The sequence below is a fragment of the Gobio gobio genome (assembly GCF_949357685.1).
Source record: "Gobio gobio genome assembly, chromosome: 14".
Classification (NCBI taxonomy): Eukaryota; Metazoa; Chordata; class Actinopteri; order Cypriniformes; family Gobionidae; genus Gobio; species Gobio gobio.
Window position 1 is genome coordinate 47,727,024 of NC_137107.1, and position 27,941 is coordinate 47,754,964.

The window sequence follows — 27,941 nt, forward strand, 5'->3', positions numbered from 1 at the left end:
ATAACGGGAAATGTGTTATATAAAAAGCAGCAGTGTCTGATTCTCTGAGTTTTTGTGAAAGCGAACCAAAACAAGAAGAAAATGCAACATTGTGAGCAATTTCGGAACAAAACAAACTTCATATCTCTGGTGAACTATTCCATTGTCTCTACTTTGACACTAGATCTCAGACGCCATGAAAGCTTTCTGCATTAGACTAGGAACTGGTGTTGCATTTTTACCAATTACTCCAGGAGAAACTACAGACATACTATTGTAAAGATGGAGTTTGAGGAAGAACCCTGCAGAATAAAAAATAAAGAGACTGAGGAACAAATAGGTTGGTGTTTTCCTTAATTCTCTTTAAAGAGCTATATTAAGATGAAAACTTTGATAATTTGGGACTCCCTGAATTTCTTTTCAATTCTAACTTTTTTAGTTTAGTTATACTTATTCATTATGATGTGTTTGAATGTAAAAACCATGCAAATGTAATACGTTGACCTCAGACAACAGTATAAAATTATAAAAAAGCCAGTTCATGACCCCTATAAATACTCTACTCCCATAAATGTTGCGCCTGAAAGGGAAACTCCTACAAATGCGCAATAAGGTCAGCTGCAAAAATAACCCTGTCAACGCCTTTTCAGTGCTAGTTTTTCACTGCGTGTCTTTAGTAAATCCTGACGCTAGTTTTTTAACCCCATAAGAGGGTTTGCACTGGCGCAAGCTGTTAGTAAATCTAGCCCTATATGTTTACAATGTGCAGAGTCTCAGTCATTTCAATGCACAAAACAGTTTTCAGTATGTTCTCAATGAATCGCCTTTAAACATTGCAGTAGAATTCGCAATGTCCGAAGCGGACCAGCCTAAACATGTAACATTTTAATACAGTGCAACAGAGCAGGGGTCCGTTCTTCGTACCTCGCTTAATACATCTGAAATGATTTGACAGATCCCAGATCTTATAGCCTAATCGTGATAACTGATGTCTGGCTAATTTGGTTCTTCAAACGAATTTGTGGATTGGATTTAAGTATCTGGATTAAATGATCTAAGATTACTGCGCGTTCTTGTGTTCCCTGAAGAGGGCAGATGCATCGATACTCGAAACCACGATCAACAATGCAGCGATTGGCTGGCGTCAAGACAGCAATGACATCATATAATTAAAAAAGCCACCTGGCAAAAAACTTTTATAAGGAAACAGCTAAACGACCAAACCAACATAAAAGTTATAATAGATCAATGATAAATGTTTTTTTAAACATGATTACCAATTATATTCACGATTTTATACAGTATTTGTACACCCTTTACATTTTTATTTCAATGTTGTAATTACATTTTTAATTAAATTTGGAGCAGATTTGTAACGTGACAGTATTAAAGTTTCTTAAGGGTCAACATCAAATGATCTGCATCTCTTGCGCTGCATCAAGCCACTCCCATAATACCCGTCATCACTTAAATTAATGCACGGCTCAGATTAACTGTACAACATGTGTGTAAACCTCCAATAAAATTATAACGTCATTATTCCATCTCAAATAAATCGCTCAATCAAGTGGCTGTGTCCCCCCCCCCCCCCCGGTGGCCGTGGTCTTCAGATTATGACGCGTGTCGCTCTGTCTCTATTGCATCAGAGGTGTGTCACTTTGCTCACAACTGATTGGTCCAATTTCAGTTTGAGATCTCTTATCCAGAACATAACCTGCCCTGGAGCAGGTTAGCTGTGGGGCGTAAGTTACTATGGAGATGAACACTGCTAAAAGCCAACCACTTTAATGGTACCTAAAACCCAAGATTGGCACAAACTAAGCTTAAACATATCTGGCTAGCTAGCTAAACCGGCTTCATGGTATAGTCTCCTTGATGAGCTTTGAAGAACCAAACAATCCAAGATCATGCCAAATCGTCAACAATCAAATCCAGCAAACTGAGTTAGCGAGGTACGAAGAATGGGCCCCTGCTCCGGATCGATTGGTTCCTGAAGTTTTTGTTTGTCTCGTCAGATGCGGTGCTACTGTCTCTGGAGGAGCTCCTCAAATTGTCCCACGGATATTTGAAAGTAAGTGCGGAACCGGCCATGATAAGTTTTAGTTTTACAAGATTAGCATACTCCCCTTCAGACTCTCTGTTCTTTAAGACTGGGTGACAAAACCTTATTTTCAGTCTTTTAAAGAATGTGAAAAGCTCGTCTCCACTGAATGATGAAGTGTCCGTGTTTTCTCAGATGTTGCCGCGAATGTTTTGGAATGTTGTAGCTCTGAAACGTCGCAAACTCGCGTCGCGGCTGATGTGAATGATTTTGACGCGAACTATTCACACACAAAATATTTTCTTTTACAGCTTCGCTTTTTCGTTACGCGTCCGGTGTGAAAGGGCCTTAACTATGGTTGCAGACACACAGGCAACATTTGAACGTTCACAAAGCTCATTCACGACTGGCTTTGACAGTTCGAAAACGTTTAGCAGCCCATAGAAACAGTTGTTAATACGGCGCATTAAGTTTTGTTTATTAAGTGCCAAAAGCTACATTGTGTACCTTTTTAACAGATTTAATTCACTGTTTATCAGACTGTGATTTTATAGGAGGATCTTTGTTGACATCTTTGTACGCATGCGCGAGTGGTTGTGTGGCAACAAAACAAACAGTATGGCAGGCTGTAAAGATGCATCGAGCACTTTCCAGAGAGTTAGCGGGCGAAATCCACAATATATAAGCACTTTAACATCTGAAGACCGGAGGAGTTTTGGAGAGAGGCTCAAAATTTGTATTGGTGACAAAATTGAAGTTATTCAAAGCCCATATGAGATCTGGGATGACAAAAAACGTTGGTCCGACTCGCCCGTGTCTTGGCCACCAATCTGCTGGGGAGACATTTATTCTTATTTAATAGAAACCCCTGGACCCTTCACTCATAAAAGATTAAAGGCTTTCAAAAGTCTGGAGGCCTATGATTTTGTTTCTCGCAAAGTTGGGCCGATCTTTTCTGCCAAACAGAAAGCAGTGATCGTGCTAAAAGCAGAGGTTAGACCTGGACAAGCAGAGTCACAGCGTGATTCGCATCTCCCGTGGGTGATCGCCAAAGAGAACGGCGAAATAATCACTGCTCACTGCGACTGCAAAGCCGGGTAAGTCTTCATTGATCAGTGTTCTTATTTACTTATTTATTGAAAATGTAGTGACTGTTGTACCAATTCAATTGTGTTCAGTGTGAGACTTTCAATGGCGTCTGTACTAATTAGTACACACTAACTAGACACCTGAATCAGAACGCGAACACATATGACCTGGTTGATTTGACTCAGTTTTATTTATTTTTTATTCAATCTTCTATAAATACATAGTCACTAAGACTTACCATGAACAAAATGTGCCTCACAAACTCGATCAGAAGCTGCAGGAATCCAGGCTTTCTTCGGAGCGTCCAGGTTCAATCGCCTAATTGCACGCAACCATTTCTTTCGTTTATCGCTATCCTTTTCTTTTCTGATAATTTTTTTTTATCAGGCCCCCAACAAGCCGTACATTCGACCACACAGCAAGAGTGAACCATCCTCTTCTCTAAATCCTCCTCCAAACGTGCAAAACAATCAAATTACAGGTATCTAGCGGTGTTTCTTGCCACACGACTCCCATGATGCAACGCGACAAACATAAACAATGACGTCACAAAAGATCCGCCTATTTTCATTGAATCTAAATCGGACAACTTGCGTTGAGCTGCTCGGACAGAAATGAAGTTCTGAAGTGTTTAAGATAAAACTTCATATTCAATAACTCTCACATTTTTATCTGTAAGTAATATTTGTTCTATAACTTTAAAATGAAGTCAAAATGTATTAAAGCCAACAACATCAGTAACACACAACAAATGCTCAAGTTTTAATCTATCCAAAATTATCTATTATGGTGAAACAACTGTGTCACATAAGATGTTATTTCTAAATCAATACTTAATTATTCTAAATTAAACATGTTTGGGGATAGAAATTGTGTTTGTATATTATCAACCAAGATATTTTTTAATATGGATTGTTTTCCGCCAGTGGAGGCGCTCGAGCTACCGAAGCAACGACACACATCGAGTCTAGAAGAAGAAGAGAAGTGAGCGAGGGAAGAACATAAACATGAGAAGTGGAACACAGCCGTTCATTCTGCTCTAAATCTGATGTTTTCGCACTGTGAGTACATTCATTTATCATTTATTAGGAGAAATCTAAATCCAAACGACTAAACGAGTCGGTCCATTTAGTGAATCACTCAGAATTATGTTTTTCATTACGCTCGTGAAACGTAAACTCGTTACTGAATGTTTTTCACATTATAATTTGTGAAGATTATGAGCTGTGTTTTCATTGTATATAATGTAACCTGGCAAACAAAAAGTTTTTTAATTCATAATGTAAGAGCAACATACAAGTCAGCTGGAGTAGTGGAATAGTTTCTGTTGTTTGATCAAAACACACGCTGGATAATTGAGAGTGATTGTAAGTGTGATGATCATCTGCTAAATGAGCAACAGCGACCACAATTCACACCTTCAGTCAGTGAAGCCGCTCCCACAGCCGTTCATGAGAGTTTAAATGCTGGGAATATTCCCATCTTCCCACAGGAGAAGAAGCAGCAAGCAGGAGGAATTACTCCAGGAGAAACTACAGACATACTATTGTAAAGATGGAGTTTAAGGAAGAACCCTGCAGAATAAAAGATGAAGAGACAGAGGAACAAATAGGTTGGTGTTTTCCTTCATTCTCTTTAATGACTGATGATGAGTAGGAATTTAACAAACGATTATTTTGATGATCGATTCATCTATTGATTATTTTTTTCCCCATATTAGTTGTCTTTAAATACTATGTACTATTAAATGAATTATTTGATACAGTGCACTTTTGTTGTGTACATACATTTGACTTATATTTAAAAAATACCGGCATGTAACTACAGGTTTAGTTGATTTGTAATTACATCTATAATGACACTGATGCTGATTAGGGCTGCACAATATTGGGAAAAAAAAAAAACTTACATTGTGATATTTGTTTTTCTGCAATATATATATAGTGATATAAAAACTTCACCAGATGATTTAAATAGCTCTATTTGATAAAAAATTATTAATTCTATAATAATTGGGGTGATTTTGTAGGGGAGAGAATCTACATAGATAATAATAAATAATAATCACAAACATTATTATTCATTATACAGTGAACATTTTAAAATGGGGTTTTCTGCATAACACTAAGCGCCTTATAGCCAACTTGAGCACCACTTCGTTATTTTGGCTCAGAATTTCATTTGTTGGAAATATGAACTTAATTTAGAAATGCTTTAAAAATTTAAAACTTTGCATTTAATAAGCAAAATACATTTTTGAAATGGGGAGGCAGCCGCAGCGAGTGCAGACACAGCGGCCAGAGAAGTGGAGGAGTGACTGCTGTAAGGCCTTTGTGCAAAACTGCGGAAAAACTGCATAAAACGTGTGGGTGTTGAACCCTCTCACCGGGAAAAGTGTCCCCACGGGTGCGACGCCCCTGAGCAGGTCGGAGTTTGTCCATTTTATCTTAAACTAAGCCAATTCACCAGCATACGAACGTTCGCCTATCAACGGGTTGTTCTGTTTGGCCGGTGACCGCGCGCACACACACAGTGGTGAAGTGGCCGTTTGAATTGAACACAGAATCGGTTCTGAATTTTTCAGAATCGATTCTGAATCGTTTGATAAAGAATTGCGATGCATCGATGCATCAACCTTTTCTACCACCCCTAATTAGGGATGGGCATTTTTGTCAATTTCTCATTTCGATCATCGATAGGTCTCAAAAACGAGTACTTGAGTACTCGGGGGCGGGGCATGTGCAGGGGGCGGGGCTTGTCCGTCATTGAGATAATGAAAACTGTTATGAAAATGGTTGTTGACAAATACAAGTGACATGAAAACGGGTATATGAAAACATGAACATATAAAATAAAAAAACTGCTAGATTATGATGCATAAATGTCTTTGAAAAAGAAACATCTTTATAAAATGACCGTCTCAAATAACCAAGTCAGTAATATCGAGCATTGCCTTTGAGCTGAAACAGTGAAATAACACCACCCTGCCGAGCTTGCTAGCTGGTTAATAAACTCAACCAAACGCACCCTATATCAATATTAATATGAAGATTATTATGAACCTATTAGTCAACACAAAAGAACGTGAATGCGCACGTGAACTTCATCGTGCTAGATTTTACAGGCGAAGGGTTTGAAACGGAACATTTTGATGCGCTCTTCCGTAGAGATGCTCCGATCAGCATTTTTGGGGCCGATCACCGATTACCGATCACCAAGATCATGATCTGCCGATTGCCGATCACTGCCGATCACAGAATGGCAGGGGAATGGCAATCTTTAATCTATAATCTTGTAGAGTTTGCACCATTTGTAGAAATGAAACTAACTCTAAATTAACTGAGTCAAGATCTTGAAGAACCACCAAGTGTTTATTTTAGAAAATGAGATAACTTAAGGCTACTGTAGGCCATCTTACCCAAATACATGTATATAATAAATGTATCTAATTATCTCACCTAAATATTTGATCATGCAGTGCATTTTTGTTTTTAAAAACAATTTTTCAGGTAGGTCTAACAGTATTGAGGTAAGAAATACTAAAGACATTTAATAAGAAATCAAATGTAAATTAATATTGGTCTTCCCTGAATAAATTAAATTAGATTAATCCTTACATTTAAGGTTGCAAAAGTTAGTCATTCAAGAGCAGCGAGTGTCATAAAGGTTCATCAAGCAGCAGTTTATTCGCCAGCTGTCACATTAAGAGCGAACACGGTCGGATACATGCAGTTGCACAAACGTTCACTCGTCTCTCCAGACCGTGCGCGCGAGTGCTGAGCGCTTTTAACACTGGCAAGACTCAAAAATAAATGCAAATGATAAACTTTAGTGACGATGCGACACTGCCTCGATTGTGCAAAGTGGCAAATCCTGTGTCAACTGTGCAGCTCGATTCACGCGCGCTGTTTGTGAATTTACGTCCCACAGAAAGTTTTCAAATGACTGCGTAAGTTATTTAATATAGAAATATGAATTGTACCTCACCTTCAGCATTATAATTATTTTACCCGCGCTGGAAAGAGAATGAGACGGTGTCGCTGCATATCATGCCCTAGCTCTCACGGCAGGTGCGGGGTTATGTGTCGTCAGCATGCGATCGGTTCATGAGATCGGCCTTTTTGGAGACCGCCGATCAATCATCCCAAAGCGATTATCGTCCGATCGAGATCGGTTGCCGATCAATCGGAGCACCCTTACTCTTCCCTTAACAACGCTGATACACGGACAACGAAAGCACACAGAAGCAACATTTTATTAAAGTCGTGTTCTCATTATAATGCTATGACAGATTGACTCTGCACATCATGCACTTCATTGTATTATTCATGATCGAAGCGTTTACAGACATCACTGCACATTTTCCAACTCATAACGAAAAACAACTTTAAATAACTATAGGTCTACTGTTAAAAAATATGAGACCAGTATAGCACTGCTGCATTACTAATATCAATGATTCTGAGAAAGAAATAGCCTATCTAAAAAGAATATGACTGTCTCTATACCATCATGTCAATTATGAAATATGCGTTTGAGCTGAAACTGAGGAGAATGAACAACAGCCGGTATAACGGCAGCGCTTTGCTAGCTTAAGCTCAACCAAACGCTTCTTATATTAGATTAATCAGATAGACAACATAAAAGTAATCTTACAACGTGCATCTGCAGAAAAGGACGCGAATGCGCACATGAACTTCACGCGCTAGTCTGAGTGTTCTTGCTAGTTTCTCTGTGTATCAGCTGATAAATGGGGAACTAAGCACAGATCATTTACAGCATTCTAATTTCCATCGTGTTCTCATTATAATGCTATGTAGGCTGTGACAGATTGGCGCTGCACATCTTGCACTAACCATTCAATGATCACAGTGATTCCAGACATCACTGCAGTGCACGCCTCAGTTTCACTTTATTTCGCCGCGGTCAGGAGGCGTGTTGTATAACGCTAACCAATCAGACCTCAGGTACCGCGCAAAACGACGCAATAACCAATAAAAAAAGACACTTTTTTTTTCAGGGCGATCATCGTTCTCATGATCGATGATCGCTGTCACGTTTGAGTACTCGATTACTCGACCACTGTTGCCCATCCCTACCCCTAATGTGGACACACATAACAACGTTGTAATGCAGTTCGATGTTCTCGTGGGCAGGAAGGAAGAAGGCGGGGTCGGCGTGACTGGGACTTGCGACTTTATTCAGCACAAAGCTTCTCAGATACAAACATAAACAGCGCACGTGGGCGCATCAACAAATAAACGTTCACTCAAGACTTGTAACTTGATCACTCAGGTTCAAAACAGTTTCTCTCTTAGGTCAGCAGCATGCGCAGAGTCCCAGTCCAACTCTCTCTCCCGTCTCTCTCCCGACAGCGGCTTATATGCGGTCTCTCCACGCCAATTACTGAAATCAGAGACAGGTGTTCGTCATTTGCACTTGACCTACTTACCAACCGCTCGGCTCCGCTCTCTCTCTCCCGCTACAGACCTCGCGAAACCACGCCCGCCCCGCCACATACCCCCACCGCCCGTCTCAGGCCGGGGAGCCTGCTAAGCCTGTAAAAGCCTGCTGGCACCGCTCCGTCCACTGAACTGTATCTGGTACTTCCTTTTTAGTTAGATCAGTCAGCGGGCTAGCGAGGTCCGAATAATTAGGTACAAACCTTCTGTAATATCCCGCTAGCCCCAGCCCCAACTGTCTAACCTACTTTTTGGTCTTGGGCCTCGGACAGGTCGCAACAGCTGTGGTCTTATCAATTTGGGGACGCACCTCGCACACTTCTTTGGGTTGGCCGTGAGCCCCGCCCTTCTCAGCGACTTCAGGACAGCTCGCAAGTGCTGCATATGACGCTGTCAGTCCGTACTAAAGATGATGATATCATCCAAGTAGGCAGCGGCATATGCAGCATGCGGCCGGAGAATTCTGTCCATCAGACGCTGGAAGGTCGCAGGAGCCCCGAACAAGCCGAAAGGAAGGGTGACAAATTGGTGTAACCCGAACGGCATGGTGAAAGCGGTCTTTCTTTGGACATGGAAGACAAGGGGATCTGCCAATATCCCTTTGTTAAGTCCAGTGTCGAATAAAAGCGAGCGGTCCCTAGCCGATCAAGCAACTCGTCAACCCTTGGCATTGGATAAGCATCGAATTTTGACACCGCGTTTACCTTACGATAGTCCACACAGAACCGGACCGAGCCGTCAGGTTTAGGTACTAAAACTATCGGGCTCGCCCAGTCACTGTTGGACTCTTCTATTACTGCCATGTCCAGCATAGCTCCTAATTCTACCTGAACGACTTTTTTCTTGTGTTCAGGCAAGCGATAAGGCCGGCTGCGAACAACCACGCCCGGCTCAGTCTCAACGTGGTGTTGAATGAGATCGGTCCGACTAGGTAGGGGCGAGAACACGTCAGCAAACTCTGCTTGTAAACGTTTTACGTCAGTGAGCTGCAGAGGTGGACAAAGTACACAACTCCATTACTTGAGTAAAAGTAAAAATACTATTGGTTAAATATTACTCCATTACAAGTGAAAGTTGTAAAGTTAGATTTTTACTTAAGTAAAAGTACAGAAGTACTTGCTTTTAAAAGTACTTAAGTATCAAAAGTAAAAGTAAACGCATTATTTTATTATTATTGTTGCATTGTTGTATGAATACACGCGGATCCATCATGGTGGTTTCAGCCAGTCAAGCTCCATCTGACATGCTAGCATACCTTGAACTCATATAAATACTTGTTAAAAGTTACAAATCTCTTATCAAAGTCAAAATCATACTAGAAAAGAAAGGTTTCTACATTGTGTAATTGTTGATAGGATTATGTAAAAACATTTCTGAAAGGACTTCAGTTAACATTATTAGCCCAACTACGTTTTTTCATGCTAACTAACATCATTGTCGAACGTTGCCTATGTGTTAGCGCTGTATCCTCAAGGCTATGGCAGCTTGGCGGGTAAATCTATACAAATCATTTGACCAATAATACTGCATTCCAGTGTTAATTTTGACAGCAAATTTGGATTTAGTTTTAGTCAGTCTTTTGACTATAACATTTTAGGCATCTGAATTATTTTAGTTTTAGTCTAGTTTTAATTGACTATAATAATATTTTAGTAGATTCTAAAGACTAAAATTCAGTACTTGTGGTCTGGCATCTGAGAGGCAGCTTTCTGTGTGCACTTTCGTGTCATTGCACTTTTTCAGACTTATCCACGTCTGCTCTTCTTAATTTTAACTTTTAAGTATGACCATGGTTGCGCGCACTGAGTCTGGGAACTGCCGCCTTCTATTTTGCCATCAATTGATTAGTGTTCAAAAAATACTTGGAAATCATTGAACTTCATGTGATCCTACAAGAGTGATTACTGATAGGCTGTCTGCAAAAAAAAAAACTAATCACGTTTCAAAGAAGAAAACAATTCATCCACTGACTTTCAAAGCGGCTACGACTTTCTACTTCGAGGGCCTTGATAGAAATGTAATGGAGTAAAAAGTACGATATTTGTCTTTCAAATGTAGTAAAGTAAAAGTCATAAGTTTCCAGAAAAAATACTACTCAAGGAAAGTACAGATACTCAAAAAGTGTACTTAAGTACAGTCCTCAAGTAAATGTACTTAGTTACTGTCCACCTCTGGTGAGCTGCGAGGGTGAGAGGTGGTCTCCACCTGAGGCCAGAGCGAGAGATTGAGGCTTTTGGACCGCCTCCGGCCCGAGATCCTCCTCTCCACTCACTACCGTCGCTAACATCACTGACTCCGCCTCAGACCATTTTTTAAGCAGGTTGAGGTGGTAAATTTGACGGGCCCCGTCCCTATCTGACCGCACGACCTCATAGTTGAGATCGCCAACTCGCCGTGTGACCTCAAAGGGCCCTTGCCACTTTGCGAGTAACTTAGAACTAGAGGTAGGGAGTAATACAAGGACTTTATCTCCCAGTGAAAATTGACGAAGTTTAGTGCCTCTGTTGTAGAGCTGTCGTTGTTTGTTCCTGAGCCTGTAACAAATTCTCCATTGACAGCCGCCCCAAAGTGTGGAGTTTTGTTCTGAGGTCCAGGACATACTGAATTTCGTTTTTACTTGCGGAAGGCCCGTCCTCCCAAGCCTCTCTAAGGACATCCAGCACCCCCCGAGGCTGGCGTCCAAAGAGAAGCTCGAAGGGGGAAAACCCCGTGGAGGCTTGGGGGACCTCGCGGACAGCAAACAACAGAGGCTCCACCCATTTATCCCAATTTTTGGCGTCCTCGTGAACGAATTTACGAATCATGGCTTTCAACGTGCGATTAAAACGTTCGACCAGCCCGTCTGTTTGTGGGTGATAGACACTGGTGCGAATCGATTTAACGCCCAACAATTCGTAAAGTTTGCGGATCGTCCGTGAAATGAACGCCGTGCCCTGATCGGTGAGAATCTCTTTTGGGATCCCCACCCGGGAGATTAATGAAAACAGTGCGGTTGCGACACTTTTCGCGGAAATAGTGCGCAGCGGAACTGCTTCAGGATATCGCGTTGCATAGTCCACCAGAACTAATGCAAAGCGACGTCCCCGTGCCGACCGTTCTAATGGCCCGATGAGGTCCATACCAATTTGTTCGAAGGGGACCTGCATCAACGGAAGGGGGCACAATGGTGCTTTTGGGTTGGCCGGTGGATTCACCAACTGACATTCACGACCAGACGCACACCACCTGCGTACATTCTCGTGAATGCCCGGCCAGAAAAACCGGGCCATGATACGGTTTAGTGTAGCCGTTTGTCCTAAATGCCCGGCCATTGGATTCGAGTGAGCCGCCTGGAAAAGCATTTCCCGGCGGCTTTTAGACACTAACAACTGGGTTGTATCTTGTTTTGACTGGGCGTCTTGGGTCACCCGATACAACCTATCTTTTATAACAGAAAAATACGAATAAGAGAGCGGCTGGCAAGGGTGGAGGAGGTGGCCGTCGATGGAACGGACCTGACTAAACGCGTGTTTCAGCGACTCATCCTGGGACTGCTCCAGGAGAAAGTCATCGCGGTCTGTGATACTGGGCAGCTCCAGACCGCTCTGTTCCCCTGGAAGAGCACCCAGAGGTCCCGAATCCACCTCTCCCAACTGAGCAACCGTCTCTTTCCTTTTTACACGCTTTCCCCAAGAGGCATCCGCACACAAATGCCCCAATAGTTTATTAAATGCTGGCCAATTGGTACCCAGAATTAGCGGATGCTGGAGGTGCGGGTTAACTGCAACCTCAACACTATGCGTTTTACCCCGAAATTGAATATCCACAGGCAACAACGGATAGTTCACCACTTCCCCGTGCACACACCGTACCTTAACCATGCGGCCATTAACCAATGCCTTAGGTTGAATCAAGCTTTGATGGATGGAGGTCTGGTTACAACCTGAATCCACCAAAGCTTGATAAGTACCCCCCTTGATACTCACGGGTATCTGGTACAGGTCAGCTTGATCGGGGGCAGCTTGTGGCGCGTCGGGGACCCGGATCAATGTCCCCACCTCCATCACCAGACATCGATCGATAAAAATGTCCGGGGTCCCCACAACGCCAACACGCCGGCCCAGACTTTCCCGCCACTCTAGTGGCTGGCAGTGGTTCCCCAAATTGGCGCGGAGAGAGTGCCGGGGCGGATGTGGAGGGGAACGGGTCACTGGTCACTCCCCCTCCCCTAGGCGCTGGGGGCTGGCGAAACCTCGGCGGGCAGCCCTGTCCTCCACCTCGGTGCTGGCCTGGGCAGCACCCCGCTGCGAGACCTGGGAAGAGGGACAGGTTTGGAGAGAACAGAGGGGGGAGGAGAAGAAGAGAGAGAGAGAGAGAGAGAGAGAAGCCGAAGGAAGGGGCTTGCCGACCCCGTGGCACGCCACCATCTGGTCCTCCGCCAACTGGATGGCCTGGGTCAGCGACGTCGGGCGGTGGCACTGGACCGACGAACTGTTCCAGCACCACACGGTCGATGATTCCCTCGACGTCGCTTTTGTCGGCCCTCAGCCACTTGCGGCAGGAGTCCCGGAGCTGTTGCGCAAACGCAAAGGGCCGGCCGGACTCGTCGAGTGCCAGGGTCCGGAAGCGTTGGCGGTGTTGTTCAGGTCATCGTAGACCAGGAGGTTCTGGACTGGCAGTTGGTGTGCGGCTACCTGCGCCTCTCCGGATAACAGCGGCAGGAGCCGCATTGACCAGTCCGTCTGGGGCCATCCCCGGACCTCGGCGTACCTCTCAAACAGGTCAATGAACGCCTCTGGGTCATCCTGGGGACCCATTTTTGTGAGAGGCACGGCGGCGGTCGACTCTTTAGTGGGGGTGGGGACGGCCCGAACCTCCCGGTCCATCCAGCTCATGAACAGCTCGCGGTCCTCATGCTGGGCGCGAAGGAGAGCCTCGAAGTGTTTCTGTTGCTCCTCCCTCACGGCCAGCAGGTCTTGGTGGTGCTCCTGGTGAAGACTGGCGAGCGATTGGACGATGTCCGCAAGTGGCGTTCTTGGCGGAGTTTGCATGGCGGCGGCAATCTTTTTCCTTCCCGGGTTTCGGCACCAGTGTAATGCAGATCGATGTTCTCGTGGGCAGGAAGGAAGAAGGCGGGGTCGGCGTGACTGGGACTTGCGACTTTATTCAGCACAAAGTAGGGCTGGGCGATATGGAGCAAAAAATATATCTCGATATATTTTGCTATATCTCGATATACGATATATATCTCGATATCTTTACAGGAAAAATAACCCCCCAAAAACTACTGCAAAAACAAATATGCCAAATACCACAAAGTGTTTTTTTTTATTGAAGTGCAAAGAGGTAGGCAGTTCATGTAGGAACAAAGTAGGTATGCAACAATACAGTAAGTCCACAGTTCAATACATATCTCGTTTTTTTTACCACGGTTTTCGGTTCGGTTCGGTTCTGATGGCTAGTCGCATCAGATTTTTTCTATTCTATTCTTAGCCGAACAGCAAGGGCTTAAGGAGGAAAAAATACGATTTTTTTTATTGCAATACTCTTTCTTTATTTTACTTAAAAGACTTGAAAAACCTTACTTAAACTTAAAACTTTACTTTTAAAAAACCTTGTACACATTCCTAGTGTACTGTATAATATAAAATAAATATATATTTATAAAGATTTACACTGGCAGCTCAGAGCTGTACAGCAGCATTTAAGTATGAAATTGAATTAATAAATGTAAAAATAAAACACTACATAGACTTCCCTATAAAATATACATTGGTTCTTATTAAAGCTACTGTATTAGTTTTTCAGTCAAGAGCCGTGAGTGATTTTGTCTTTGTCTTTTGTTATTTTATTAACCACTAAAGGAATAGTTCACTCAAAAATGAAAAATCTGTCATTGATTACTCGCACTCAAGTTGTTTTAAACCTGAATAAAGTTCTTTCTTCTGTATATTGTATGTTCCAAGAATATTGGAAACCAAGCAGTTGCTGGTCCCCATTGTAGGAAATAATATGAATGTCAATCGCTACCATCAGCTGTCTGTGTTCAACAGAAGAAATTAATAAAGGTTTGGAACAACATTAGAGTGAGTAAATAATGACATCATTTTAGAGTGAACTGTCCCTTTAAGGACAAGCGGCAGCGTGTTCACTCGGCTGCCCTGCTGTCAATTTAAGACTTTCACGCATCTAAGACACACGCCGATTTTACTTTCACTTTAGACATAACCGACTGTGTTTATGTTAACCTTGTGTGTATTTGACAGTATTAGCGCAGTAAGATTTAGTCCAGTAATCACTTGTTTGACAGGCTTTTAGTGCGCGCGCTCGGGAAAGCGCATGGTGCCCTGCGCGCAAGGCTTTAAAACGCATGCAAATAATGAATTTTCATTCAAAAATAAAACAACTCAAATCAAGGGCATAGTAAGTAACCTTCTCCAGCAAGCAAGCCGTTCTCTCTCCGTAGTGTAACGTTACAGTCGCGGGAGTTCTTGTCTCGCAAAGTAACTGTTAATGCTGCCTAGGTAAACTGTATCAAGTGTTTGAGAACCAACTGTCGGCATTCATGGCAGTAGACATCTGTCTGCTGTTCGTCCGACGCCTTAAAACCGAAGTATCTCCATATAATGGAGCCAGTTGTTTTTAAGACGAGTTCTGTAGCCTCCGAGCTGGTTGCGGACGCCGCCATGACAACACGCGAGGGGAGGGGGAACAAAAGCAAGGAGGCGGGGGGCGAGGAAAGCACAGAGAAGGCAAACAAGCAAAGTGGCGGAATCAGAATTAAATATAAACAATATATCGATATATACGATATGTCAAAATCCATATCGTGTTTAAAAAATATCTCGATATATTTTAAATATCGAGATATCGCCCACCCCTAGCACAAAGCTTCTCAAATACAAACATAAACAGCGCACGTGGGCGCATCAACAAATAAACGTTCCCTCAAGACTTGTAACTTGATCACTCAGGTTCAAAACAGTTTCTCTCTTAGGTCAGCAGCGTGCGCAGAGTCCCAGTCCAACTCTCTCTCCCGTCTCTCTCCCGACAGCGGCTTATATGCGGTCTCTCCACGCCAATTACTGCAATCAGAGACAGGTGTTCGTCATTTGCACTTGACCTACTTACCAACCGCTCGGCTCCGCTCTCTCTCTCCCGCTACAGACCTCGCGAAACCACGCCCGCCCCGCCACAAACGTTATATACAACGTTATACCGCATGTTATATGTGGATATATACAACGTTATACCGCCACCAACTGAAAGGATTTTCGAGTATCTTCTTTCATTTATATCCAATTCTCATGCTTCAAAGCCCTGATAGCCTTCTTCTGCACTGCTCTGTGTCTGACTTAATACGCTGTTGAACAGGTTGCCCATTTTTTTACGCCTTTTTACAGCCACACCGCGCTGTGCTGGATAAACAAACCACGTCAGTTACGTCATCATGTCTCCCGTGCCTGTACCAAAAAATGTTGTGTGTAAATTTAACGAATATTTGAAATTCAAATTTTTTTTTTACAGCCCTAGTTTCCATAGTGGCCACCGGATTTCCGAAAGTGCTTGCCGCGCCCGTTTGTTCTGTTGCTACCATGGAGCACGATAAGCGGCGCTCAAAAGTGTGGCTTTATTTCACTTTTTAAGAAACCTGGGTCGGCACAGTGCAACACGTGACAAACTTATTTCTTGCTCGGGAGGATGCACTGCAAATATGTGGTGTACAAATTAAAGGGTAACTAAACCCCTGCTCAGAGCTTAACTCCACCCACTGGCAAATTTTGAAAAATGCTGGAAAAGTGGGCAGAGCCTAGCGGAGACAGAGGGGATGAACCGAGGGCGGGGCTGAGCGGAAGGTGTGCACCTGAGACCCGCAGTGACGGATTGATTGACAGCTGTCTGACTAGCGAGTTGCAAAGATGCAGAATGACTGGAGTGACGCCAGCTTTGCAATAGAGCGGTCATTCTCCTACCTTCACCTGAAGTGGAGGAGGGTGAATTGTCTGTAGACACTAACCCGGAGCCTTATCAATGCGAGCCGCTGGCTCAAACTGCGTTAACTCCCGATGCAGGCGATGCTAGTGAAGCAGCCGCGCAAGAGAACTGCCCTAATCTATCTGCGTCCGCGGCAACCACTTGCGTCTCAGGGTTTGAAAGCGCGTCTCATGTATGAAAATGATCTGTACACATGACGAGCGGCAATAATATCGTAAGAAAAGCCTGACGTGTACTGACAACTGCATTATTTAACCGTATTTTCTTCAATACAATGTTAAAGCAAGTGTCAAGTCAGTTTCATTCATAATGTTTCTACTTCATGTAATATGACAGTTCATACTGGAGTGAAGCCGTTCTCATCATGTGATTGGGGGAAACATTTCTACGGGCGTGGTGAGCTCGTGCTAGGGGCGCGGATAGTGAGCCGTTGGAGGTACCATCCTACGTCACGATGTACCACAACGTCCAATAGGAAAATTCAACTGCAGTAGCCACCGTTCAACCTTAAGAGGGCAGCACTTTGGCGGTTTTACACCATATTTTATAGAATTAAAACACTTTATACTCAAATGTCAAAACATTTACTTGAATCAATGAACAGCATTAATAAAGCCCCAGTATTACAGATCATTAACTAAAAAAAGTTGGTTTAGGGTTTAGTTACCCTTTAATGAGTGTAGCGTGTTTGATATGCTGCGCAGGTCCACTGTCTCGTCCTCCTCGGGCAACCCTGCGCTAACCAACGTTAATAAAGGGATAGTTCAACCTGAAATGAAAATAAAGCCATCTTTTACTCACCCTGCTGTTGTCCCAGTGCCCTATGTCCTTCTATCTTTTTTTTGGACCTCAAAAGTAGAAATTTAAAAAATAGTCCTGCACGTTCTCCTTCCCATCATGACAGTGAATAGCGACCAGGCTAAAACATTACAAAAATATACAAATGTATAACGCACTGATACAGGGAGACGCGCGCCATATATGGAAAGTGTTCAGGAGGCATACTATAAGGTTTTGCGAGAAGGAACCCGTACAGTCAAAACACTGAGCTCGGTCGTTACTCTGCGTGCGTTCCTGTGTGTGCGCAATCAGAGCCGTCAGCAGGCGCCTAGTTATCATGCCTACTATAACTTACTCTGTTGTCATGGCACCCCGGATAAGCACACACACACACCATTTTGAGAAATCAGGCTCAATAGAAACAAACGCGACTCTTGTTTTTTCATTAACGTATATGATAAGAAATAATACTAATAATAAAAACTCCTGAAGTGAATGTTGTGTACCGGTTGTCATGACAACATTGCATGAGGCTACTGACGGCTCGGAGTGCGCACACACAGGAACACGCGCATTTGAACAACAGCAGGGTGAGTAAAAGATGGCTTTATTTTCATTTCAGGGTGAACTAACGTTATCCCTTTAACGTTACCTCGTCACAATCAGGTAAGTGATTGACCAAAGACCTTGACCAAATTGCTAATTGTGGTGAACAACAACTTTACTGAAATAATTTTTTTTCCCCTCGTAGATAAATATAGCTTTACGCAAATTGCCCACGCTAGTAGCAGTCCTAATATGACTGCTGCTAATGCTATTGTTAAACCGGTGGAGACTTGGTGTGAAACTCCATTCACCTTTGCAGCAAAGCAGGGGAAAATGCCAGCGGAGAAAGGCTCATTTCACAGAGGACATTTTTATTTTGATTCAATAATGAGTTTTAGTTTTGGGACTGTGACATGTTTTGACTCCACCCCTCAAAGAATCGGGATCGAAAATCGAAAAGAACTGAAATCGAAAGTAAGAATCGGAATCAGAATCGTTCAAATCAAAACGATGCCCAACCCTAATTTCAAACGCATTAAACACCGCAAGTATGTACGTTAGGCTATCTGTCAGGGCAAGCTGCTTTAAACTATACGTGTTAACAATATTTTACCAGTTATTTTAAAGCCCTTAATATAAAGCATGTGTCATGTTTAGGACAAATTGTATCCCTGCATCAGCTCACTCTGCGTACTCCGCTATTTTTCAGATGTGTTCGTATCAACTACTGTATATCGATACTTCCGAACGGCCTTCGCCCATCCCTTAGGACCCACTGACCCATGTTCAACTGCTGTTCACATGGAACTCTTCTCCACTTCTGCCTTCAAAGCTCTCGTTTGAATATTCGCTACTACCTACCCCATGTACGCCCTCAAATTGCGATCGGTTCGTAAGATCGGCCAAGTATAGTGAGTCCCGATCAAGTCATAAAATATGATTATCGGCCGATCGATCAGAGCATCCCTAATATATATTTTATGTCAAATAATAACTAACTTTTAAAACAAATCCTCAAAGAGATTTTCCAGTGGTGTTTTCCTGGGAGGTGGTTCATATTCATATTCAGTGAACTGCGAACAGGTGCGTGTGTCAGAAGGGAGCGCGAGATTCAGTGAACTGTATAATATAAGTGCGAGTCTGGAGAAACGGGTGTACATTTATTCATTCTCAGTGTTGAGCAACGTAGCCTGCATGTGTTACATTATTGTGTTAATAATAATTAAAGTACCAAAGTATGTTACATATTTATTTTGCATGAAAACTAGCGCGTTAGTTACTTATGGATTAAAAAGTACGTTGTATCAGTGCTGCGCGAGCTGTCTCTCACAAACACAGGCGCGCGCACACAGACATAAGATAATTGTAAAATTAAAATTGATGGACTAAGTTTAAATTTTGTTCTTGCTTGTGCTTTTTTTTCTGTCAAAATGTCAGAAAGCTTGTATTATCCATCCGTGTTTTTAAAATTTGTTAAATTACGGATGTTTTACAGTTAACACAGCCATCATTACATGTCGGATTCGTCTAAATTATACTTGATATTCTTTTTAGAAAAAGTGATTCGTTTTGCTATTATTGGACTCCTGTCTATTCATTGTCAACTGTTTTCTATAAATATGTTTGTACTGGCTAACATTTATTCAGCTAATTTGTGTCCTGTTTAAAAGGTAGGCCTACAATGTTCAAATGCAAAGACAGCACGTCACAAATAGAAGCCCTTTTCCCTGTGGTATTTAGTATCATATTAGGCTACTTAATTTATTATTCCAATATCCTATCTTAAATGTACACACAATGTTCCTTTGTTTTTATTTTTTACTGTTTCCTAGGGGTTTCCTAATTTTAGACTAGTGGATGCAGTTTACGGGGCAGCAAGTGTATTTGTTTGTTTCCCAGTCATGTGTCGAGACCGCAGGCGGTGGGTGACACTGCATCAAATGTCTGTTTTGTTGGCAATCGATGCATAAGTGCATATAATGTAAACAACACGAACGTATAGTGAATCAAAAGTTATACAGGGATAATGCCATGATGTAGTGTGTGTGTGCGCTCATGACTCTTTAGCTCCGTCCACTGCACTCCTTCATGAGTTAGGCTATTTTCTGAATGAATCGGTACAGCGTATCAGTCTTTTATAAATATGATAAAACTAAGGACTCTTCAGAGAGATAAAGGATGCAATACTACTCTATAGGTACTCAAGATTAACATGAGACTGGCATAAACTGTGTGTGTTATCTACTTTTTAAGGGCATTTGAACACCTCGTTAGGAGCGTTTGTTTTAGGGCTGTAATAACTAATCGATAATATAGAATAATGAAAATCATCGACAACAAATGTCATTATCGATTAGTCGCGTCTACCCATCATGTCTGTGAAACCGGGCCAAAATGTATAGCATGCAGGGTTGGGTATAATTTGGGTTTTATACGATACCGGTGTCAAACCGATACTTTTAAAACGGTACTTGTGCCTAAACGGTGCGTGAACCGATACTGAAAAAAAGAGCCACAAAACAAGGTTGATGACATTTAACGAATGGCTTTTTATTGATTTTATTTTTAATTATTTAAATTGAGCAATTTATTAAAGGGTTAGTTCACCCATAAATGAAAATTCTGTCATTAATTACTTACCCTCATGTCGTTTGACACCCGTAAGACCTCCGTTCATCTTCGGAACACAAATGAAGATATTTTAGTTGAAATCTGATGGCTCAGAAAGGCCTCCATTGGCACAATGCACTTTACACTCTCAAGACCCATAAAAGGTACTAAAGACGTCGTTACAAAGTCCATCTCATTACAGTGGTTCTACAATAACTTTATAAAGTGACGAGAATAGTTTTTGTGCGCAAAAAAATCCTAAATAACGACTTATATCATGATGACTGATTTCAAAACAAAGCATCATGAAGCTTCGAAGCGTTATGAATTAGTGAATGCTGAAAATGGTGCTGCTTGCTAGGCAGAACTTTTTCAATTTTGGGACTTGTTTTGGGACTTTCCTGTAGCTCAAAAAGTAGAGCATGGCGCTAGCAACGTCATGGTCATGGGTTCGATTCCCAGGGAAAGCAAGAACTGACAAAATGTAAAATGTGTACCTTCAATGCAATGTAAGTCGCTTTGGATAAAAGCGTCTGCCAAATGCATGAATGTAAATGTAAATAAATGGGACTCGCTGAACATGCTTATTGGTTCACGCAGCATCAGTAAGTGTTGTTTGCTATTCAAATCAACAGTGGAGTTAAAAAACCAAAACAATGGACCGATGACAAGGTTCAGGCTTTATTTAGATAGTTAATAATTCTAGGGTAAGTCAGAATAGAGCAAAATGTAACAATTTATTAACAGTCAGGTAAATGTATAATACCAATTACATAATCAATTCAAAGATAATTCATACATAACATCAAATACTCTGAAGTAAAGAGAGAAAGATGCATACCTGGCTTCTGAATATTACATAACGCAGAACGTCTAGTAAACATCCCACGTTATGGGCTGAACTGATTACAGTATCGAGCCCCAAACCTTTTGTCACACTTCCTTGTATGCTCAGACCAAAATATTCGGCTGAATGAGGTGGTCTCTGCCCGATTAAAAAAAACTAACTCTTCATTACAACCCAATGATAAAATGTCTGATTCTGTGAGTTTTTGTGGTTAAGAACCAAAGAGCACCTCTTCATCTTAAAATGTTGTGTAATTGCTTTTCTCTGTGTTTTGCAAGAATTCTGTACCTGTTTCCTTGATTCATGTTCTTATTATACGATTGTTTGTGTTTGTCTCGACAGCTACAGATAAAGTCACAATAATCTCGCAGATCAAACTTGTCAATACATCTAGATCAACTCTGACCAATAAGAGGACACTTTTACTCACATGTGACTTGTATAAACACATTTTAATACGCTTGTTTGAAAGGTTGCCTTGTGAAAGCGAACCAAAACAAGAAGAAACTGCAACATTGTTTGCAATTAAGTCCTTGTTTCGGAACAAAATAAACTTCATATCTCTGGTGAACTATTCCTTTGTCTCTACTTTGACACTAGATCTCAGATGCCATGAAAGCTTTCTGCATTAGACTAGGAACTGGTGTTGCATTTTTATATTAATAATATTTGTACCATCCAATCAAGATAACAGAGCTTACAGTTTTTTAAACAATCGCTAGGACCAATTTCTCAATACTTTGGTCATTTTTCAAAGCTCTTCACACACAAAATTATGTTCAATGACGGCTTGTTTCAAATTACATGAATGCTTTTCTCTTTGACACAATAACCAGCAAAATATTACAACCCCTAGTCCAGAAATTGAGAGTGATTGTGAGTGTGATGATCATCTGCTAAATGAGCAACAGCGACCACAATTCACACCTTCAGTCAGTGAAGCCGCTCCCACAGCCGTTCATGAGAGTTTAAATGCTGGGAATATTCCCATCTTCCCACAGGAGAAGAAGAAGCAAGCAGGAGGAATTACTCCAGGAGAAACTACAGACATACTATTGTAAAGATGGAGTTTAAAGAAGAACCCTGCAGAATAAAAGATGAAGAGACAGAGGAACAAATAGGTTGGTGTTTTCCTTCATTCTCTTTAATGAGAAACATTAAGATGACAACGGACATATAGCAATAGATCTAAAACTATACTAGTATTAATCTAGATTTGTGTGAGATTGAGATTTTGAACAATATAATTTTTTTGTTTCTCATTTTTCCTTCTTTTATTGAATTGTGGGAATTGAATATGTTGATTTTAGACCCGGTGGAAGTGAATGAAGATAAACAGAAAATAACTCATCTCAAAAATGAAGATGGAGATGCAGTCGTTTCAAAGACTGAAGAGAATTTCACACAGAAACAAGCTGGAAAAACTGGAGTCAAAGGATCTTTCACCTGCTCTCAGTGTGGAAAGAGTTTCAGACATAAAGGATACCTTAAGACACACATGAGGATTCACACTGGAGAGAAACCGTTCACATGCTCTCAGTGTGGAAAGAGTTTCAATCGCAAAGGCTCTCTCAAAATTCATCTGCACCATCACTCTGGAGTGAGATCATTCAGCTGTGATCAGTGTGAGAAAACATTTGCTGTGGCATCAAACTTAAGACGACACCTTACAGTTCATGCTGGTGTGAAGCCTCACTTTTGTTCTTTTTGTGGAAAGAGTTTTCCACAACTGAACTCTTTAAGAGTGCATGAGAGTATTCATACTGGTGTGAGACCTAATATGTGCTTTGAATGTGGGAAGAGCTTTATTACATTAGACAAATTAAAATCACACCAGAGAATTCACACTGAAGAGAAACCGTACAAGTGCTCACACTGTGGGAAGAGTTTCACTCGTTCAGGACACATGAAAATACATGAGACAGTTCACACTGGAGAGAAGCCGCACCAGTGCTCTTCATGTGGGAAGAGATTCACCCAATTATCTAGTCTAAGGGTTCATAAGAAAAAGCATTGTTCAAAGGTGTCTGCAAAGTGATTTCAGATCCATATTTTGATATTCAGATTAAGCAAAATATTGAATTGCCTTTTAATACAGAAATGTAATCTAAAATTAGTAGTGAAGTTTGATTGTTTGACAACTTTGGGGAAGGTCAAAAATTATTTTTTTCGTCAATTCTGCAATCAACACCCCATAATCAGGGCTCAACATTAACGCTTGTCCGGGACAAGTGGATTTTTTGAAGGAGCAAGTGAAAAATAATTTTACTTGCCCGACGGACAAGTATCCTGGTTAAAACGTCAAAACAAAAAATAACTAGGGAATCACCAAAGTGCAATAATGATTCTGCATTCAGTTAGTGTAAGTGGAGATCGAAAGTGGATAATATAAAACAAACTGACAAGGTTGTGCTGTTGAGGCTCGCACAGCCTCTCGAGAAAATCGAAAACAAATGAGCGCCGCTCATTCAAAGAAACTCAGTTAACATACACGGTTAAAATTGTGTAGTTTTTATATTTATAACATATGATACAGTTAAAGGTAGGGTAGGTAGGATTTGGTTAAAAAACTTTTTTTCCAAATTTGTTTAAACTTTATATATCAATACATAATTAAAATGTAAGTACTCAGAAAAAGAATGTATAAAAATTGAGTGTCTGTAGACCTCTCACGACTGTTTTAAAGACAGCTCATTATTTCCATTCACTCCACCTTCTCCCTTCTGGGCTCTTTCCAAAGCCACGCCCCCAAAACACATGAACGCGCTACGCCGACCGCGATCAGCTCAGCTGAAAGGCGCATTATTTACCTGAGACTAGCGGAGAAGAAGGAGCGGAGTGCATGTAGTGACATCATGTCAGAATCACATGTAATAAAAAATCTAACTTTATCATTATGAATATAAACAAATAAGATGTCTTTTAGTACTCACTATCAAGCTAGAATAACGATACTGGTAAAGTTTAAAATACACACACAACACAGTGTCTACGATACACACATATACAAGATAAAAACATCAACATAAACATTGGTAGAGAATATAAAAACAAACCGCGGAAATAAACGTGCAGGTAAAGTTCCCGGTGAACATGGTAAAAGAGTTTAGACAGAGGGTAGTAGCTAAAGCTAACTTAGTTCTAAAAAAAGTTCCTGGATGCGGTGTACTAGCTTTTACACATGCATTTTGTTATCTAAAGTTACATTTTGCGAAATTCAACACGGCAGCGATCAACTTGAGCTAAGCATATTGACTATTTATCATCTCTACTAATGGTTCGCTAAGTGTATAACATTGTAAGTTTATGCTAAGTAATGTTATGTTAGCTATATTAGGCAGCTACGTGTGCTAGTGAGACATGCTTCATGAAAACATAAACCAAAAAAAATGTATAATCAAAATGAAAGATTACCTGTCCACCCAAAATGCAGCCTCTTGAACTCCTCAAATCAAACGGATGCGCCAGGGTTGCCAGGTTTTCACAACAAAATCCGCCCAATTGCTACTCAAAACTAGCCCAAAACAAGCCCAATCGTGTTTCTCCAGTAAAAATCGCGTTTGGGGGGTAAAATATGTGTCTTTTTGGTAGGGCTGCCTGCTAAAATTCGCAAATCCCGGGGCAAAATATCACATAATTGGGGTCGCTTCAACCAGCGGACATGAAAAACAGCCCGCGGCAACAGTGTTTGAAGTAGCCCGACTTGACAACACTGGGGTGCGCGCATGTGGGCAGATCCAGGAGCAAAAGCGGCGGTAGCCATGGTAGCGAGAGAGAGTGACAGTCGCCCAAGCCAATCACTTGTTTCGGCCCGAACGAAAGTAATGAGCGGTGTTTATTGCAGATTAAAAAGTCTAGAGTCACTCGATTTTTATACTCTCTTTTTCAGAGTACTTAAATTTTAATTATGTATTGACATATAAAGAAAGTTTAAACAAATTTGGACAAAAGTGTTTTAGATCATTCTTTTTTTTTTTTTTTTAATGCAAACAGACAAGTACAATATTTACAAATGAGAAATTAGATGAACATTACATAGACCAACAAAACATACATTATGGTCAGTACGATTTGGATATATATGCGTGTGTGTTTGTGTGTGTGTGTGTGTGTGTGTGTTCGTGTGTGTGCAACTGTAAGTGTAATTGGGTGTGGGGAGGGAAAAATATATGAACAAAGGAGCATGTAGGAAAGTACAACAGACATAACCAGAAAAAGAAAATAAAATTAACAAAATACAATAAATAATACTAATTTTACATGACAAAAATAATGATGATGAAGATAGTAATGGAATCCCCAAAAAAAAAAAGGAAATGGAAAATGGGGTATGAGGAAGGTGACAACAGCAAAAGTAATAGCAATATTAATAATAATAGTAATAATAATAATAATAATAATGATGAATCAAATTAATAGATAGATCATTCTTACCTACCCCACCTTTAAGCAACATTACACTAACAAGAGTGTTGTTTTCCTGAATGCCATCATGATTGAAAATGACACTGACTTCATACGCCAGTTCCATAAACAATTAATTAACATTAAGTCACTTACATTTTAGATGCAATATGGACTGTTTTTGTTCTATTTCAGCAGCGAAAATAGTTCCAAACAAATATCACAGCAGAACCGTAACGCATCTCACAGCAACAGCGCGTTACTGAATGATTCAGGGTTTTAATGAATCGGTTGAATCAAAGATTCATTTACCTATTTGTAAACGACCGCCAAATTCTTGAATGAATCAGCCATTTGAACGAATCGACTCAATGACTCGCTCATTAAGACGGTCACATGCTGCCACCTACTGGTGGTTTAGTTTCATCTTTCCAACATTTCTTATTTGTATATAGAACATTTTAAAATAACATTATTTAATGCAGTTGTAATTTTTCAGTGTAAATTATTTAATTTGATTGGTAACAGCCTATAGTGTCTTATTCTAATTTAATTTATATATCAAATTTAAGAATATAAAAGGAAATCTGAAGCATATCCTATATTTAATAAGATTATGGAAAAATGCCCTTTATAAAAAGGTACAAATATGACAAATAGGCATATTTAAATATGTCAAAGCTGATTAAACACTGGTGAGATTATTGCTTCAGAATAGATTATATATACAAAAAAAATCCGGACAAGCAAATGTTTTACTCGGACAAGTGAATGACAGATTTACTTGTCTGAAGGACAAGCGTGTGAACAGGCTTAATGTCGAGCCCTGCCATAATGACAGCGTGAAAGAAGTTTGTTTGAAGCCTTTGCAAATGTATTACAAATAAAAAAATGAAAAATAAGTCCATAAGTATTCACAGCCTTTGCCAGAGAGAGACGGAGAGCTGGAGAAAGTTTTATTGTACCGAGTTGTTGAGAGCGCGAGTTTATTTTGTTTGTATCTGAGAGTTCTGAATAAACACGAGTCCCAGTCACGCCGACCTGTCTTCATCCTCCTTATTCTTTCAACTTTGTTACACACGCACGTGGAACCCCTCTGGAATACTTTTACTATGTTTTTTTTACCATTACAGCTGTTGAGATGAACGAATCGTGAAAGTGTTGATTATAGCATTATTTTTAGATCTTTTCCTATCACATGAAAATACACGACAGTCTGTTGATCGCGTGAATGCAGTGATCTCGTCATTGCAGCGCGTTTTCTCTCACAAAATGCTTTCACCACAACTAACAGCAAACACGACATCGACAGGAATACAGTAAGAGTTTTATGCAGCTTAACAGTGTCATTCATTATGACGGCAGTTTGGGCAAGTGTGCAGATACACTCGCGACTTGTGATTGACAGATCCAAACATTACAAAGAGTGTTCTTTGAACGCTAATCTAGCGTCTAATCACAATTGAAATAACAGATTTGTTTCATGCTACTAACAGAAACCATGAGAAGTTGATCGTTTAGTCACTGGCTTGATTCACGGATGCATTACGTTTAGGGCATCAAGACGGCCAGCGGCGGGACTGACAGTATTAAACGATTTAGAAAGAAAGTCTGTGTGAACTTGAATGATTAGCTACACATCAGAAATCACTGATCACAGATCAGGCATTAAAGAGCACCTATTATGGCATTTAAAATGTTCCAAATATTGTTTTAGAAGTCCCCAACAACAGTTTTGCATGCATGCAATGACAAAAAAGACTTTAGTTTTCTTATAATATGCATTTATTTTTACCTGTTTTGACAGCGATCCTCAAATGATTCCTTTAGTGATTCTCTTTTCAAAACCCCGCCTTTACGTGACGCTAATCTGCGGTGATTGGTCCGATGATCCAGTCAGTTGTGATTGGTAGAGTCTGTGCAGATATTTTCGGAAACGGAACGCCCATCAAAGTCTTATAGTGACAGTAATTTGTTAATATGTGTCAGGAGTTATGAATATGAAAACCGCGTCGGTACCGTTTGATTGTAATATGAGCCTCAGCTGATCTCATTCATAAAAAAACTCCTCACGAAGACTCGCGACAAATCAACATCCCTCAGGGCTTTTAGTTCAAAAGTGTGCAGATGAGGAGACATATTGATAGATTCTCATGTCTGTGTCAAATTTCTAAACAGAGGAGTATTTTTTATTCAATACTTCCTCACC

At 41.0% G+C, this 27,941-nt stretch overlaps 1 protein-coding gene across 1 annotated transcript; it reads left to right on the forward strand.

The window, feature by feature from the left end:
- The first annotated feature begins 4,065 nt into the window (after positions 1–4,065).
- LOC307137229 (uncharacterized protein) lies at positions 4,066–26,764 on the forward strand. The gene is made up of 4 exons (XM_079834749.1): positions 4,066–4,170; positions 4,602–4,721; positions 22,330–22,449; positions 22,639–26,764. The coding sequence occupies exons 2-4, from the start codon at positions 4,664–4,666 to the stop codon at positions 23,364–23,366; spliced, it is 906 nt and encodes a 301-aa protein (XP_079690875.1). The 5' UTR covers positions 4,066–4,170; positions 4,602–4,663; the 3' UTR covers positions 23,367–26,764.
- The last annotated feature ends 1,177 nt before the right edge of the window (positions 26,765–27,941 follow it).